General features: G+C 38.4%; 1 protein-coding gene across 1 annotated transcript; it reads right to left on the bottom strand.

Moving 5' to 3' along the window:
• Positions 1-2,158: 2,158 nt before the first annotated feature.
• On the bottom strand, positions 2,159-15,495 carry IDO1 (indoleamine 2,3-dioxygenase 1). Its single transcript, XM_069573005.1, has 10 exons — positions 15,219-15,495; positions 10,621-10,716; positions 10,387-10,506; positions 9,804-9,922; positions 9,070-9,084; positions 6,413-6,512; positions 5,751-5,868; positions 4,535-4,586; positions 3,934-4,082; positions 2,159-2,971 (listed from the first exon to the last, which is right to left on the bottom strand). Exons 1-10 carry the CDS (start codon positions 15,315-15,317, stop codon positions 2,607-2,609), a joined length of 1,233 nt encoding a protein of 410 aa, XP_069429106.1. The 5' UTR covers positions 15,318-15,495; the 3' UTR covers positions 2,159-2,606.
• Between the last annotated feature and the right edge of the window lie 3,468 nt (positions 15,496-18,963).

The following is an 18,963-nucleotide window of genomic DNA, read 5'->3' as shown; positions in this document are numbered from 1 at the left end:
AGTTTCATTGAGTTAGACAAGGCTGTGGTCCTAGTGTGATTAGATTGACTAGATTTCTGTGAGTATGGCTTCAGTGTGTCTGTTCTCTGATGCCCTCTTGCAGCACCTACCGTCTTACTTGGGTTTCTCTTACCTTGGGCATGGGGTATCTCTTCACGGGTGCTCCAGCAAAGCACAGCCACTTACTCCTTGGAAGAAAAGTTATGACCAACCTAGATAGCATATTCAAAGCAGAGACATTACTTTGCCGACTAAGGTCCGTCTAGTCAAGGCTATGGTTTTTCCAGTAGTCATGTATGGATGTGAGAGTTAGACTGTGAAGAAGGCTGAGTGCCGAAGAATTGATGCTTTTGAACTGTGGTGTTGGAGAAGACTCTTGACTCTCCAAGAGTCAAGAAGACTCTCCTTGGACTGCAAGGAGATCCAACCAGTCCATTCTGAAGGAGATCAACCCTGGGATTTCTTTGGAAGGAATGATGCTAAAGCTGAAACTCCAGTACTTTGGCCACCTCATGCGAAGAGTTGACTCATTGGAAAAGACTCTGATGCTGGGAGGGACTGGGGGCAGGAGAAGAAGGGGATGACTGAGGATGAGATGGCTGGGTGGCATCACTGACTCGATGAACGCAAGTCTGAGTGAACTCCGGTAGTTGATGATGGACAGGGAGGCCTGGCGTGCTGCAATTCATGGGGTTGCAAAGAGTTGGACACGACTGAGAGACTGAACTGAACTGAACTAACATAACATCTGGATGAACTTTCAGATCACATAGAGGATTTAATCATAGAATTGGAAAGCACCTTAATCTATTTATCTCTCATTTATTTGGGTGTGCAAAAGCACACCAGAGAGGTTAAGCGAATCATTGAAGGCCACAGAATGGTTTTCTTTTTAATAGACTTTAATTTTTTGGAGTTGATTTAGGCCCAAAGCAAAATTAAGCAGAAAGCACAGAGTCCCCATATGCCTTCTTCCCCAGACATGCTTAATTTTGCACATCAGAATGGTGCACTTGTTCCAGCTGATAAACCTACATTGATAGATTGTGATTATTCAAAGTCCACAGCTTACATTAGGGTTCACTCCTGGTGTTATATGTCCTACGGGGTTTGGGAAATGCATGTCATATATCTACTGTTATTCTATCATACAGAGTAGTTTCACTGAACTAACCATCCTCTGTGTTCCTCCTGTTCATCACTCCCTCTGTCCTAACCCCTGGCAATCCCTGATCCTTTTCATGCCTCCATGGTTTTTACCTTTTTCCAGAATAGAGCATCTAACATAACATCTGGATGAACTTTCAGGTCACATAGAGGATTTAATCATAGAGGATTTAATCATATGTCATATACGGGAATCTCAGTCTGTAGCCTTTTCAGAGTGACCTCTTTTACTTAGTCCTATGCATGTTGTGTTTCTCCATGTCTTTTCATCACTTGATCACTCATTTATTTCTTTTTCTTTTTAAAATATTTTTAATTTTATATTGGGGTATGGTTGATTTACAATGTTGTGTTAGTTTCAGGAGTATAGCAAAATGATTGATTCACTTATACATAATATCTATTCTTTTTCATATTCTTTTCCCAAATAGGTTATTACAGAATATTGAATAGATTTCCCTGTGCTCTACAATAGTTTAATGTTGATTTTCTACTTTATATATAGTAGTGTGTATATGTTGGGAGAAGGCAATGGCGACCCACTCCAGCACTCTTACCTGGAAAATCCCATGGACGGAGGAGCCTGGCAGGCTGCAGTCCATGGGGTTGCTAAGATTTGGACACAAATGAGCGACTTCACTTTCACTTTTCACTTTCATGCATTGGAGAAGAAAATGGCAACCCACTCCATTGTTCTTGCCTGGAGAATCCCAGGGACAGGGGAGCCTGGTGGGCTGCCATCTATGGGGTTGCACAGAGTCGCAAACGACTGACATGACTTAGCAGCAGCGGCAGCAGCACAGTGTGTATATGTTAATCCCAAACTCTTAATTTACCACCACCACCACCATCACCACCCCCCCCCACACACACCACCTTTCCACTTTGGTAACCAGAATTTGCTTTCAAAGTCTATGTGTCTGTTTGTATTTTGTAAATAAGTTCATTTTCAACATTTTTTACTGAACCAGGAAGAAATACACCACACTCATTTCTTTTTTATAAAATTTTTAAATTTTATTTGTTAATTGGAGGATGATTGCTTTACAATCTTGTGTAATTTTCTGCAATAAATCATGAATCTGCCATAGGTATACATATGTCCCTGCCTCTCAAATCTTCCTCTCACCCAATCCCACCCCTCTAGGTTGTCACACAGCACTCATTTCTTTTCAGCCCTGAAAAATATTCTATTGTCAGGATGTACTTTGATTTGTTCATCCATTCAGCCATTGAAGGACATCTTGGATGTTTCCAAGTTTGGGTGATTATGATAAAGCTGCAATAAACATCCCTGTGCAGGCTTTTGTATGGACTTAAGTTTCATTTTTCTCTCCTCAAATGATGAATGTCAATGTTATTTCTGATAAAATGGACAGTGATAATTAACACGTCAAAATAAACAAAATATGCCAAAAATTTACTTTCTTGGATTACAATTAATCTTCCTTCAACAGGCAGCTCACAGTTTTAACTCTTACAGTCTTCAGAAAGTCCATGATATTGGTGCCTCCAGTTCCTTTACTTTCTGACTCTGAAGCTTCTTCCGAGCTTCTTTCCACCTTGGATTGCCGGCTTGCAGGAATCATGATGTATTTAGCTACTATTCCCAAATGGTAGTTTCTCAAGGAGACCATAGCTTCCACGCACTCATTGTAAGTTTTCTGCAGGGTAGCATTGCCTTTTGAAAGAACAAACTCACGGACCGAGGGCTTTGCCTTTAATGAGAGGAGAAAGCTCTGGTGAGCTGGTGGCATGTATGTTCTCATCTCCTGGAGAAATTCAGCAGCAAAGTCTGAAGGGACTGAAGACAAAGATGAGTTAGTAAGGAGTCTGAAGCAGTCTCCAGTCCAGGGAGGGAGGGCCAAGTGGGGCCAGAGTGGGTGGCTATGAATTTATAACCATCAAGTCAGCATCCTGCTAATCCTGCTACTAGTGATGGTAATTACTGCAAAATACACTTAATTTTAAAAACCGTATGAGCTAAACTCATTCTTTTTTTTTTTTTTTGCTTCCTTTCTCATGTTCCTACTGGATTTGATCCTTCTAAGGACAGGGTAGATGTACTATACTTGATAGACTGTGATGCTGAGTCCAGGAGAATTAAAGGGATCATTTTAAAATAAGAGAATGAGCTCAGAAACAAACAAACAAACAAATAAACTTACTGTCATGCAACCCAAAGCTTTCCCCTTTGACTGTTCAATAGAAGTTTAGGAAAGAAAGAAAAGCAGAAAGAAGTTCTTCCTGGAGCTTCTTCCTCTGCTCCCTTAATCCCCTAGAAGGAATATAATGAAGGTGGTTCATCTTTAAACTTTGGTGCACGTGTTGGCCCTGGGCTCCCTGTGGGGTAGGTCAGGGAACTAGAACAGTGCCAAGCATCTCCACTCTCCAGCTTCCGCTTGTGGTCTTATCTCATTCGCAAACTTTCTTTCTCTTTCTAAATCTGACCTTACATGTTCAGGTGATATTGGCTTCACCACTCAATCAGACCTCATAGACATGTTCAAATATCAAGATCAAGATGGTGTTGAACTTGGTCTGAGTTCTGGCCTCCCTGCTTTTTAGTTGGTAAACAGGGAGTCTGTTTATGAGCCTCTTTCAGTTTCTGCTTCTTCATGGTGTAATAAGATGACTGCAGTAAAGTCTCTACTGATTCTTCTAAAAGTATCTGATAAGCTCAGATAAGATGCTGATGGGAAGGCACTTTTTAGATACTATCCTATTAGCTTAAGTGATTCTGGTCATTTGTCATTTGCCACTCACCTCCACCAACAGTGTGCTGAATGCCCAGGAGAACATCAAAGCACTGAAAGATGCTGCTTTGGGCTGCACTGCCTCCAGCAAACTTCTTTGGGGTGTCCCAGACGCCTTCATACAGCAGACCCTCTGACAGCAAGGGGTTGCCTTTCCAACTAAATCAGGAAGGGAAGAATAATCAGTATTTTATCAATTGCTAAATTTTTGTATGTCAAATCTTGCAACAGAGGATGAGTGGAACGTGAAATGAGCTAGGCTTCATTGTACTTCTCCCATACTCCCCCTTCTACTCATGTTCAAGCAAGAGAATAATAATTAATATGGTTCTGAGCAAATTCAGCATAAGGATTCTATAAGTCAAATCTTACCTTTCACTACCAAAGGGTATTTCACTCTCTTTAAAATGACTAGCTTTCTTGTCCATACTCCAGTGTGTGCCTGCCCAAGTAGTAACTAAGAGAATAGCCTATTTTTTCTTGCAACATGTATTTTAGGATATAAATTGTTTCTTAAACTGGATTGATAGTGGGTTCCATCAGTGGAAATTTGTTGTCTTCTTTTTGTTAATTGTCTAAGTGAAAACAGAACCAAGCATAAGGCTACATACCCAGACAAGTATATTCGAAGAACACTGAAAAATAGGTTTGGGTCCACATATTCTAAAAAAAAAATAAAATAAAACAAAAAAGATGAGATACACCTAATTAAGTAGAATCAGATATATTGGGAAAAATGAAGGTGTTATAAACAACTGATCTTGGATTTCAGTATAAGACACAAGAAAGGTACTATGTCATTCTGTGCAGAAAAATTCCCTGAGGTCAAGCTTTCACTCACCTGTCCTCTATCACCTGTGTACACTGAATAGGGTCTACTATGGGAGCAGCACATATCTTGTGACAAAGAGCCCGGGCCCATTCACCACTCATCCTCAGGAGACCAACTAAACTGCCAACATTTACTTAAGGATGCTTCATATGTTTACTGGGCTTCCCTTGTGGCTCAGTGGCAAAGAATCTGCCTGCCAGTGAAGGAGATGCAGGTTGGGTTCTCTGGTTCCAGAGAAGCCTGGTGGGCTATAGTCCATGGGATTGTAAAAGAGTTGGACATGATTTAGAGACTAAACAACAGCAACATGTTTTTACTGGGGCATAACTGATAAATTACTTACATAAAGAAACCCCAAACCTACACACAAAAAATAAAAATAAAACAGCACCTCCTGGAGCCCTAGGGACCACACCTCTGGGTGTCCCTCTCCAAAGCCTGCTAATGTCTTTGGTTTGAAGGCCAATCTTCTTACCAAAGCCCAGTGATACGCAGTCACATATTTGTTAGGCACATCCAGTAGGGGACATTTCCTTTTGCAAATTCTTGTTTATGTACTCTTTTTGTTATCTTTTTTAGCTGTTAATTTTATGATAACTTTCGAACCCCATGGCTGTTTTAGATGGCTTTCTAGTTAATTTTTGTAAAAGCAGAATTCATAGAGAGTTCTTATCAAGCAGAAACTAAGTTTTTCAGAACTTACATATCCTGCACCTTTGGCAAGTTGTTCCAGAATTTTTAGTGGAATTCTGGCTTCCCTGTTTAGTACTTATATTATCTTGGGTCATTTATCTTCTCTCTCAAAATTTAGATTCTCTGAATATAATAAAACCCACCACATGGAAAGTACATAAAACAATTCAGTGAGATAAAAGAAAACCAAACACACCCACTATGTGAGAGTTGATTTTGCTTCCATTTCTCTGCAAGACTACATCTAGATAACCAGAAACATCTGAGCATGGTCTAGCATTTGCAAGGCACACAATACTTGCCATGAATTTGAGAAAATGCTTTCTTGGCTTTGCGCAGGCTGGAAGATATGTCAAGCAGGGCCTTCTGCAAAGTATCTGTGTCTTCACGTTGTACTGCATCAAATATATTGGGGATCACCTTAAAAAAAAAAGAAGACAAACACTTCAGATTTCATAAATAAATATTGGCATAGAATAAAGTTCTTCTAAATCTTAATGCCCACAATAAATTTAGTATTTCCATTTCTTTCTTGGATTGGATACTCTTGGATTGTTTGACTAATTTCTATATGTTTAATTAAACTTGGGTTTGTCTTTATTAATGTATCACTTAGAGATAAGTTTATATAGTTTTATGTGTTTCTATCTCTAAAGCAAAAAATCATTAGCTTTTTGTCACTGTGAGACAAAATTCCAATGGCAAGTTGCGTTGAAAATATTTCTCTCTCTCTTATTAGGGCTTCAAATTTGATTCTAATTATATGGCTCTTACAGTTTATATTTTAGAAGTGACAAAAAAAAATAAAGTATTTATTTGTACCAGGGGATACTTTATCTCCAATTCAATCATAAAATCCTCTATTCAGTCAGGATCAAGTTACTTTATGCATAATAGTGATCTGCTGTTAAGTAATTGTTCTGCTTAAGTGAATCAAAATGCCCATTTTTCTGGACTGACATACTTTGATTGCAGAGGCAGCTGCTATTTCCACCAACAGAGAAACCAGAAAGAAGCCTTTGCCGCAGTCCCCACCAGGAAATGAGAACAGAATGTCCATGTTCCTAAGAAAATTAATCCAGGAAGTCAAGAATTTAGTAAAAATAAAAGAAAGAAAAGCTAAAAAGAAGAAGAAAAATTTAGTAACAATATTGATATATTTGTTGGATTCTTATTCATTTCCAAGACTTTTATTTACCCTCCATTTTCAAAATAATCTTGTGAGATAAGTATGGCAGGTTTACTATATCCATTATGTAGTTAGGAATATTAATGTTAGGTCTGTTGTCTAAGGTCATAAAATTAACAGTACTTTAAGCTGGAACTTGAAATTCCATTCTAGAACTTGAAACTAGAAACTTCAAGAGCATTTCTTTTTCTATTATCTCATCCATTTTTCACAAATTTATAAACTCAAGGTTTATAGAGATAACTGTGAGATATTGTTTACAAAAGTAGATTTTTGAATTAAATAAACATAGTATCCATATTTTCATCTGTGAGCCTGACTCAATTTCTCAGTGATATATCCTGCCTTACAAAGGAATTGATTGGGAAATTCAAATAATTGTTACACCTTATTTTCTTTTGCACTGAAGTTTTGTGTTGATGCAAATATGGTCTCAGCATCAGTACACCTCTGAGTTTCATGGCAGTTAAATGTATGGTCTCAAACCATTTCCACACCTAACTTCCTGGGCTCATTGAATAAGATATTTCATCAGTTTCAGCCTCAAATGGGGCTGGTGAAATCATTCTCCCTTTAAAAACCTTCCGTAGCTTCCCCTTTAAAGATACTGTTTTAACCCCTTATCAGAGCCCAAAGTCCTATATAATATTTCTATAGTTTATTTCTTCATCCCCTTCCTATACTGTTACCTTCTTTATTTATGATGTATCAGTGACACGAGCCTTCCTTCAGTTCTGAAAATGCACTAAGATTTTTGTCATTTCAAAGCCCTCATTCTTGCTGTTTCCTCCACTGTGAACATGCTCAACTTTTCCTTCTTCTTCCTTTACTTTTTCTGGCCACATGACACATGGGATCTTAGTTCCCCAACCAGGGACAGGGAACATGCCGTGCACTGGAAGTCAGAATCTTAACCACTGGACCACCAGGGAAGTCCCAGGTTTTCCTTCTTCTAACCTATGCCTAGTCACTCTTCAAATCCAGCTTAAATTCCTTGCTATAGGATTCTTTCCTTGTGCCTTTTGTTTGACTTGAACTCATAGTCCTTTAATTCCTTAATTCTTCTCTTGATCATATAACAATTTACATAATTTTCATGCATCTTCTTTCCTCCAAATTAACCCAGTTTCATGAGGGTAAGCTTATTCCTGTATTTACTTTAGCTTCCTTAGCTCTTAGCCTCTGTTAAGTACCTAGGCCAAAAATAGTAAAAATTGGGTCAAAAAGAATAGTTTTATTACCTCTGGCCACTGAGGCCATGGGGTCATGGATACACAGATGTATGTGCATTTTGTACGTATGTATGTTCTTAGCGACCCCATTGACTGCGGCCCACCAGGCTCCTCTGTCCGTGGGATTTTCCAGGCAAGAGTGCTGGAGTGGGGTGCCATTGCCTTCTCCGTATTTATCTACAGATCGTCTTAAACTTACAGTGGTGTTATATATCAATAAATCCATCTTCAGTTGAAGATAAGTTGAAAATTCATTCAATATACCTAACCTACCAAATATCAGATACCAAATATCAGATATTAGCCTATCAAATATTAGCCTTGTGGTCCTGCTAAGTTGTGTCTGACTCAAGTTGTGTCTGTCTCACTCACTGTGACCTTGGGGTCACAGTTATTGTGATCCCAAGGACAGTAGCCCACCAGGCTCCTCTGTCCATGGGATTTTCCAGACAAGAATACTGGAGTGGATTGCCATTTCCTCCTCCAGAGGATCTTCCTGACCCAGGACTCAAACCCACTTCTCCTGTGTCCCCTGCATTGGCAGGCAGATTGGATTCTTTACCACTAGCCCACCTGGGTGCCCCAGAGTTTAGCCTAGCCTACGGTAAATGTGCTTAGAACATTTGCGTTAGCCTAGAGTTGAGCAAAATCACCTAATACAAAATCTAGTTTATAGTCAAGTGTGGAATATCTCTTGTGATTTATTGAATATTGAAAGTGAAAAGCAGAATGGTTGTCTGGGTGCGTGATGGTTTTAAGTGTATCAGTTCTTTACCCTCTTGACAGTGAGGCTGCCTGGGAGCTACACTGCCCTGCCCAGGATCACAGGAGAGTATGTACTGCACATCTACTTAGGGAAAGATCAAAATTCAAAATTCAAACTGAGTTTCTAGTGAACATATATCACTTTTGCATCATCCTAAGGTCCCAGGGACAGGAGAGCCTGGTGGGCTGCCGTCTACGGGGTCGCAGAGTCGGACATGACTGAAGTGACTTAGCAGCAGTAGCAGCAGCAAGGTCAAAAAATCGAAAGTTGAACCATCCTTAAGTCAGGTATCATCTGCATATGCAAATAAGATTTTTGTATTTTTTGCCTAAAATCAATTGGCCTTTTAAAAGAATGCACTTTGAGGGTAGTGATACATCCTTATTTATTTTGAGTAGCAGTAATTCTTCGAATAAAGAAGATGGAGTACTTACTCATAAGTCATGGGCCTTAGGAGAGCAGCCATGAAGCCGTGGATCAGTTAGAAGATGGAAAGGAAACCAATGTAAAGATTAAATGGTTTTGAGTTATTTCATTTAATACTACTGATCTAGCAAAGGTAAAAAAATACATAAATTGTAAAGGTGTGTTTTTTTCAATATTTGTCAAGCAGGTGTCACAAGCATTTAATTTAGGACTTTATTAGTGAAAGAAACAATTAAACATGCAAGGAACACACGTGGATTGTCAAAACCAATCGGAAACCTTGTTACTAATAAGAAATTTTCAAGATCAAATCATTTCATTTTGTGGTACTCCCGCATCTAGAACACGCCTCTGCGGATACACACCCAAAGCCTCTGACCCTTCATTGTAGCAGATTCATTAGTCAATGCTTAGGAAGGGCCGAGATTTTAAGCAGACTCTTTTGAAAGCCCAGACATTGCCACTTCTACCGCCAAAGATGTGTTGATTCGACTCAATAGTTAAAATTGAAATTTGTAGAATCTCAAAAGAAGCCAGTCAAACTGATCAAACTGAACACTTAAGATATGTACATTTCATTGTATGTTGACAACACACCTCTCTCTCTCACATGCATGTATATTTTACATCTTAACAACAGAGAAGAAAGACATGCTGCCAAAGATTAAATAAATGACCAATTCCCTTTTGATTAAAATACTGTGAACACCTTTAATTCCTGTTATAATCACTGTTTACATACCCATTGGGATCTTTTTTCTTCCAGTTTGCCAAGACACAATCCGCATAAAGCAGAATAGGAGGCAGTCCCAGCTTCTCAGACAGCTGGCAGTAAGGAACAGCGATATTGCTTGGCAAGACCTAATGAAAACATGACTTTTAGTATTAACCTCTGAAATGTCTCACCTTTGCTTCTGCTTTCTGGGTGTCAAAAGATTAACTGTTCTACATAAGGGCCTGTGAAACCAAACCAATGTCATTGCCTCTTCCTCATTTCGTAACTTAAGTCCGGTACTTATTAAACCCTTACATTTGAGATTTGTGATGATGTGGACATAATCTGGGCATAGAGAGAACAAAGCCTAGCTAGAGGGCCAGAGGAAATCAAGGATGTATTCTTGACTTTCTAATGGCCTGGGAATCATTTGTAACTATTCGCTCAAGCATCCATCCATTCCCCAAATATTTGTTAGGCAACTCCTCTGCACAAGATCCTCAAGCTTCACAAATGCCGTGACAATACTCTTAGAGTTCGTTTACATTAAATGTCAACTGGATGTCAGTCTGTTGTGTTAGCATAAAAGAATATATGAAAATCTCCAGACCTTGCGGATGTCTTCATCGCCTCGACCCCACACATACGCCATGGTGATGTATCCCAGAACCAAGTGTGCTAGGCGCTGTGCCTTGTGGCCTCGGAGGCCATCAATGCTGAGCTTTGCTAACTGAGAATAAATGGAGAGATGGACTCAACTCAAAATATTTGATGCGATTGCCACAAAACCAAGTTAATGCTTTTAAGAAGCTGAAATAGAAAACGTGTAATATTTTTTCCAAACCTTCTCAACTTCCACACGTAGTTGGTTGTTGTTGATCAGTTCAGGCAGATTTCTAGCAATAGAGATCCAGGCATCATAAGGATGAGGGAGCTCCTCCTTAAAAAGAAGAAACAGGGCTTTGATTCACCAATGGAAGTTCTTATCCAATAGTGGTGCCTCCACTGACGGTCCATGTTGTCTCTGTATCAATGCCGTGCAATGCTGACACACACTTAACCTGTCTAGGGCGAGCAGGCCAGGTATTGTCACCTGCACATGAAGAGCTCAGGACCTTCTCTGTGCTCCTCTTCTTCCTCTCATCTGTCTCCTTTGCAAAGATCCCTTGGAACATTTCATTGACATCTTCCTGACTATTCCATTCTATTAGGTATGCCTTCAATGAGGAATCCTATGAATTATACCCTTTCACATTAAGTGATTTGTTATTGTTGTTGTGTAGTCAGTTGTGTCCAACTCTTTAAGACCTCATGGACTTAGCCTGCCAAGTTTCCCTGTCCACGGGATTTCCCAGGCAAGAATACTGCAGTGGGTTGCCATTTCCTTCTCCAGGGGATCTTCCCAACCCAGGGATTGAACCCAAGTATTCTGCATTGGCAGGCAGATTCCTTATTGCTGAGCTACCCGGGAGACCCTAAGTAATTTATTGCTGTCTGCTATATTTTTACTTCCTCAGCTAGATGTTAATTTTTTTTTGAATAGAAGGAAAATGAGATTTATTAAATGTCAGCAATGAGGCAGTTTTGCTTCAATTTTTTGTTTAATTATTTCTTGTTTAATTATTATAATGGCCCCCAAAGTTATCTCCATGTCATAAATAAGACAAGCAAGGCTCAGGCAGATTTATGGCTAGTTTTGTGCACATAGTTCATTGTAATGCAAACATAAGGATTTCCAACTACTGAAAGATGTTTTCTCTTTTTACATCTCACTATCTGAAGGCAAGGATTATATCATATTTTTAATTCTATATTTCTTAGCACAGTACTAGGCATGCAAGAGATGCTGTATATTTGTTGTATATATGTGCATACATATGTATATATATATATGTGTGTGTATATGTATATATAATTATATGGTACAACAGCCAAATTTTTGGTCAAGTATGTAAAAATGAAATCCAAATAAAAGAGTGTTCTAAATAAGACTGCTCAGTGTTATGTGGCAGCCTGGATGGGAGGGGAGTTTGGAGGAAAATGGATGAGTATGTATGGCTAAATCCCTTTGCTGTCTGCCTGAAACTAAAGGAAATCAGTTCTGAATATTCATTGGAAGGACTGACGCTGAAGCTGAAACTCCAATTCTTTGGCCATCTGATGCTGAAGAATGACCCCGATGTTGGGGTCATTGAACGCAGGAGAAGTGGACGACAGGGGATGAGATGGTTAGATGGTATCATGGACATGATGGACATGAGTTTGAGCAAGCTCTGGGAGTTGGTGTTGGACAGGGAAACCTGGCGTGCTGCCATTCATGGGAATCAGACACGACTGAGCAACTGAACTGATCGACTGAAACTATTATAACAATGTTAATTGGCTATACTCCAATACAAAATAAAAAAAAAAAATTTAAAAAGACCCCCAAACCCAGAATCTAGTAACTTAAGTCCCATGTCACTAAATGGAGACAATACTTAATTACAGTTTCTGCCTCTCCCAGAGTGGAATCCTAAACCAGTCACTCCGGAATCCCCTGGCCAGCAGTAGTGAACCGATCTGCTCATAGAGACCTGCTTTTCTCTAAAGAAATGTGACCTCGATACAACCAATCCACTCTGTGGGGATGACTTCCTTGTTTCTGCTCTCTTCCGCCTATAAAAGTCTTTCATTTTTGTACAGCTCCTCAGAGTACTTTCCTTCCTGCTGGTTGGGATGATGCCCATTTCATGAAGCACTGAAGGAAGCCAATGACGTTTTAAATTTTACTCAGTTGGTTTTCGTTTTTAATAAGTGCCTCCCTGGGTGTTGTTTCTAATCGTGTCTCAAGGGAAAACATAAAAACCAAAGAATTAAGTCACAGCCTGAAATGAGATTCAGAGTCCTGAAAACTCCCCAGGCCTTCTTCATTAAGCTGCTTCCTGATGTGCTCTTGGGGGCACCAATACTGAATTAAGGGGAGAGGGCATAAATTGAGTTTACCTGAAACCAAGGTGAGTGAGGCTTTAAGCTTCAAAACCAAGTTAATATTATAAGGAAGCTATAAAGTATGAAGACAAATGTAATAAAAACTTCAAACCTGTTCAGGGGCTGCAGAGAATTGGCTAGAATTAGTCAGGGCAAATTTTTAGGAATGAAAGATCTAGGCAGTATATTCACTAGATAATCACCTTTCTTGTGTTTGCTCTGAATTTTTTCTCCCTAACCACAAAACTACTGTGCTCTGATGGTTTTAGTAATACATATTTTCTCTATTCTGTGTTTCACCTGCGGTTTGTGTAGCGCGTCTGAAATTCTTATTGGGGCTACTTTCCCCAAATAACAGAAGTACTTTATTATGTGTCCAGATTAGTGTCTTATTGGATAGAATTTTCAACAAATGTAAAATTCAATCAATAATATCCTTCTGGTTCAAAGGATGCCTGAATGATATATTATAAATTAATAAAGGGTAACATAGAGGGTCATTCAACTCCTGATAGATGAGAGAATGCATTTTGCATCTACGTGAAATCAGAAGACAAATTATTTGGCTTTACAGTTGGAAGGTGATAGATTATAAGAGATGAAATGGGTATTTTTGAACCTCTAATTTCCAGGAAAGATCTTCAGTGAGGAAATAAAAGTAACCTCTAATTTTGTTTTCATCCTGTTTCAGGATACAAAATCTAATTTCATAGGCATCTCAAGTAGCAGCATTGTTTTTTAAATAGCTCAGGAAGTGTTTTATTTTGATTTAGTTTTGGGGTTTAGCCCTTGGACTTTGTTTTAGAGGTCTACATAATTACTTGTGGCTTCCTTGGTGGCTCAGATGATAAACAATCTGCCTGCAATGTAGGAGACCCAGGTTCAATCCCTGAGTAGGGAAGATTCCCTGGAGAAGGGAATGGCAACCCACTCCAGTTTTCTTGCGTGTAGAATTCCATGGACAGAGGAGCCTGGTGGGCTACAGTCCATGGGGTAGAAAAGAGTCAGACACAACTGAACAAATTTCACTTACTCATTCACATAATTATTGTGATTATTTTCTTTTATAAGAGAACTAACTTTATAGGGAAATAAAAAAATAAATTTGATATGAGAATTTTCAGTTTCTGAAAAAGTTGTGTTTTTGTTTTTTTTTGTACCATTGATAAATATTTCCTCAAAACATCCAGTCTTGGCACTTGTGCACTTTAGTGAAGAGAGAGTAAGTCTGAATATTATTGATTTGAAAATATAAAGTAAGCCAGTTGCTTTTAGCAATAAAATTAAAACATCTGCTTCACTTTCTTCAATTAACTTAATCATGTGAAAATTAGATTGTGACAAAGAATTTGCTTTAGATTTGCCTGTATCAACCAAGGTATCTACTAGATGTGATTTCTAAATATAGTTAGATTCTGACTAAAATATGTATTTGTCACACTTAAAGGTTATCTCTAGAGTCTGGATTCTGTTCCAGTTACAAGTAAACAGGTACATCCTGGTATACAGCATTGTCACAACATGTTACTGGCTTCCAGAAATCCTCTCCTGGAATCTCATGAACTTCATTAAAACCAAGAGTAGGAAAACAAACAATAACCAAAAACCAAAATAATGCCTTGTGTTCTTTCCTTCTCTTGAGTTAGGCAGTGTAGCATAATAGATAATGGTTTTCAGACAATGGATTCTGGAACCAGACTGATTAGACTCACTTCCTATCCCTGTTATTACTAGCTGTGTAAGTTTGGCTAATTACTTAAAATCTGCATGGCTTACTTTCTCATGAGGAAAATGAGATTAATAGCATATATACCTTTCAGGATGGTTGTAAAGATGGAGTAAGTTAACATTTGTAAATTGCTAAAAATGAGATAGAAGTGTGTGATGATTAAAATATTAAAGATAAGAGGTTTTCACAGCATTCTTGGGAAGATAACTTAGGAAGCTGTAGTCTTAAGACACACATTTATTCTAATGCCTTGCCCTTTGTAGCAAAACCTGTGGGAAAAGCATGCAGGTCTAGCAGGTCTTACTCTCTCTAAGCCTGAAACTTAGGCTTAGTAAATACCAAACAATATTAATACAACACAAAGTTGCTTGATGCCCCACCTCAAAAACGTCAAAGCAGGAACACATGCTTTGCTGAGAAAGTGGGTTCCTTTGACTCATGGATCATTTATTACTTTTTAAAAATTTTTTTCAAAATACCCTCTGAAATGTGATTGTCTTAAACTAAAATACCTCTATAGTTACCTTCTCTCATCACTCTCTGTACCTGTGTAAGGTGAGTAAGAGGTGCTTCTAAGGCTAAGTTTCTAGGAAGAAAATTTTAGGAAAGTTAACTGAGATCCCTTTATTCAAACTCTGCCTCCAAAGAAATTACTGAATCACATTTAATCAGTAGAAGTTGACTTATCCAGGTAAGTCAAGATAAGAAAACAATTTTGCCCATATTCCAGTGTCCTCTCTTACCAGTGGAAGTGGCAGAGCAAAGCCCACATCTTCATCTATATGGTATTCCTTAAAGATGGTCCATGACTTTTCCATAGGAGATGACTTGTCAGCTGCCATTCTTGCAGTCTGCTCTGTTCCTCCTCAGGCTAGAGCAGTTTCAGAGCATCTATTTATTACAGAGGTTGCCATAGCCAACAACCACAACTCACCACATAGGCAGTAGGAAATGACTTCCACTTTTGGAATAGCTTCACTTTCTACTTTCTTTATCTGTAGTTTGATGAAAAATAAAACTACAAAAGCACAACTGTTCATCACATGAAGAAACTGAAAGTGTATACTCCATATCAAACATTTCTGGGAACATCATTTACTTATTGCCTAAGGGGAGTTGGAAAGGGCCTGACTGAAATAACAACAACAAAAAAAACACATGAAAATAGGTGGCCAGAAAGAACATTTTTATTTTATGAGAACTAGTGAAACTTTGAATTAGAACAATGAATTTAACCGAGCCTAATGGCCTAAACCATCTTTTAGTTATTGTATTCATTGGCTTTCTTTTAAACCTCCAGGGTTCTTTGAACATATTAGTGTCTTGTTTCAGCAGCCACGGAAAAAAATTTTGGGTACCCAGAGTTAGTGCCTCTGAAATATAAAAAAGAAAAAAAAATGCAAGCACATGAAGAATTTAGAAGCATAGTATCTCTTAACCCCTCTAGTCGCATTTTTCTTATCCAGATTCCATAAGTATTCTCAATACTGTTCTTTTTAAAAAAATTTTTAATTGGAGGATAGTTGCTTTACAATGTTGTGTTGGTTTCTGCCATATAACGTGAATCAGCTATATGTATACACATATCCCCTCCATCTTGAGCCTCCTTTGCAACCCACCCCCCATCTCATCCCTCTAGAGCATCACAGAACACTGGCTTGAGCTCCCTGTGTGATACATCTGCTTCCCTCTAGCTATCTATTTTACCCTAGTAGTGTGTATGTTAATGTTTCAGTGCTACTGTCTCAATTTTTTTTCACACTCTCCCTCCCCAACTGTGGAAGATTTTCTTGCATCTCTACTGTATATGATCTCTAAGGGACTAGTAAGGCAATAGGCCACATTTGGAGACTCTAGAATATGCTTAAAGTTGAAATAAATTATAAAAATCTATCTTGAAAATAGTTCTTTCAAAATGCAAATTAAGGTTGCATTTTGTAGAGGTTTTCAGAGTGTCTGGAGGTCTGTGGTCACTTACGTATAAGATCGTTTGATCTTATACACAAAGCTGAAGCAAGAGAAGAAGCCATCCTGTTCGTTATGATGGTCAAAAGGAGAAAAGAGAAGTGAGTGTTCAGTACATTAACAGACAATGCAATATTGTCATTCAGGTTTCAGTACTTACAATAGATTTTAACAATACATTGCACTGCAATGACCCCATTCTAGAATGGTTCTCACAGTATTCTTCCTAATCATGTCATGGCTTTTGATGAACACTATTATTCCTAAGTACATAATGGCTTTTGATAAAGATGTTTGTTTTCCGAGAATAGGTTCCCTTTATTGTAAAGGTAAAGGAAATTGAAACTAAAATTACACAGCCAGAAGAACACAAATGGCTATTCTTCTTTAAAATTTGTCCTCCTACACTGCTGGTAGGAATGTAAATTGGGACAGTTAATATCCAAAAGAGTATGCAGGTTCCTCAGAAAACTAAAAATAGAGTTGCCATATAATCCAGCAATCCCACTTCTGGGCATATTTCCAGACAAAACTCTAATTCAAAAAGATACATGTACCTTTATGTTCATGGCAGTGCTGTTCACAATAGCCAAGGTTGTTGGAAACAACTTAACTGTTCATTGATGGATGAATGGATAAAGAAGACATGGTACAATTGAATACCTCTCAGCCAAAATCAATGGCATCCCACTCCAGTACTCTTGCTTGGAAAATCCCATGGATGGAGGAGCCTGGTAGGCTGCAGTCCATGAGGTTGCTGAGTCGGACACGACTGAGTGACTTCACTTTCACTTCTCACTTTCATGCATTGGAGAAGGAAATGGCAACCCACTCCAGGGTTCTTGTCTGGAGAATCCCACAGATGGGGGAGCCTGGTGGGCTGCTGTCTATGGGGTCACATAGAGTCGGACACGACTGAAGTGACTTAGCAGCAGCAGCAGCAGCAGCCAAACTAAAGAGCAAAATAATGCCATTTGCTGCAACATACATGCATCTTGAGATGATCACACTTACAAATATATGATATCACTTATATGTGTAATCTAAAATATGACACAAAGGAACCTATCTTTCAAGCAGAAACAGACTCACAGACATAGGGAACAGACTTGATTGCCAAAGTAGAGGGGGGGAGGTGGTTGGGGGAGGGATGGAGTGGAGATTAGGGTTAGCACATGTAAGCTTTTATAGAGATAATGGTTAAGCCACAACGTTTTACTGTATAGCACAGGAAACTACAGTCAATTTCCTTTAATAAACCATACCAGAAAAGAGTATTTTTTAAACAAGAATGCTCCTGTACAACAGAAATTAACACAACATTGTAAGCCAACTATACTTCAATAGAAAATAAAAATAAAAATGAATGGTTCATGAGACTAAGACTGTTGAGATCAGATCCAAGGGAAAACAATTACAAACAAAAAAATATGATGCTAGCCTATCATATTCATGGTGGTGGTTTAGTAGTTAAGTTGTGTACTCGTCTTGTGACCCCATGGACTGTAGCCCACCAGATTTCTCTATCCAAAGGATTTCCTAAGCAAGAACACTCAAGTGGGTTGCCATTTCTTTCTCCAAGGGATCTTCCCAACCCTGAGATCGAACCTACGTCTCCTGCATTGCAGGCAGATTCTTTAATGACTGAGCTACCAGGGAAGTTCACCTATCATATTCATATACAGGCTAACAACACCAGCAAATTTTTATTTATTTATTTCTATAGATACATGATAGAATATATCACAACGATAGCATGGATATGAGAATAGATATACATATTATTAAAATTCTTGCATTTTATGGAACGATAAATGACAACTGTTTATAAATAACAGTTTTGAAAAGTTACTGATGTTTCTTCTACTCTTTAGGGTAAACAGTAGATAAATACTATTACAATCATAAGCAATAAGCCAATACATGGAAAAAACTGGTTAATAAAAAATGTTGATTAAATCTTAATCAATATAAGAGAAGACATGAAAAGGGGGAAAAAGGACGCCAACACAACTATCACAAAGAATACAAATAGTTCCATGGTAAATCTGCAATCATATCTATCAACAAATATATGTAAATTGACTAAGCATTGCAATTTAAAACTACAAAGGTTATCAGGCAAGGCTTGTAAAAAATCACATTTATATTTGTTTAAAATCCAAACTGTAAAGCTGCAGAAAGGTTGAAAAATAAAATGATAAAAATATATGTCATTTGCTGTTGGTCAGTCACTATGCCGTGTCTGACTCTTTGTGAGCTGCATGGATTGCAGCATGCGAGGCTTTCCTGTCCTTCACTATCTCCTGGAGTTTGCTCAAATTCATGTCCATTGAATCAGTGATGCTATCTAACCATGTCATCCTCTGCTGCCCTCTTCTCCTTTTGTGTTCAATCTTTCCCAGCATTAGGGGCTTTTCCAATGAGTCAGCTTTTTACAAAGTCGCCAAAGTATTGGAGCTTAAGCTTCAGCATCAGTTCTTCCAATGAATATTCAGGGTCGATATCTTTTAGGATTGACTG

Source organism: Ovis canadensis, chromosome 26, assembly GCF_042477335.2.
Source record: "Ovis canadensis isolate MfBH-ARS-UI-01 breed Bighorn chromosome 26, ARS-UI_OviCan_v2, whole genome shotgun sequence".
Taxonomy (NCBI): domain Eukaryota; kingdom Metazoa; phylum Chordata; class Mammalia; order Artiodactyla; family Bovidae; genus Ovis; species Ovis canadensis.
The sequence above is the reverse complement of the archived record's forward strand: the minus strand, read 5'-3'. Positions and strand labels throughout refer to the sequence as shown.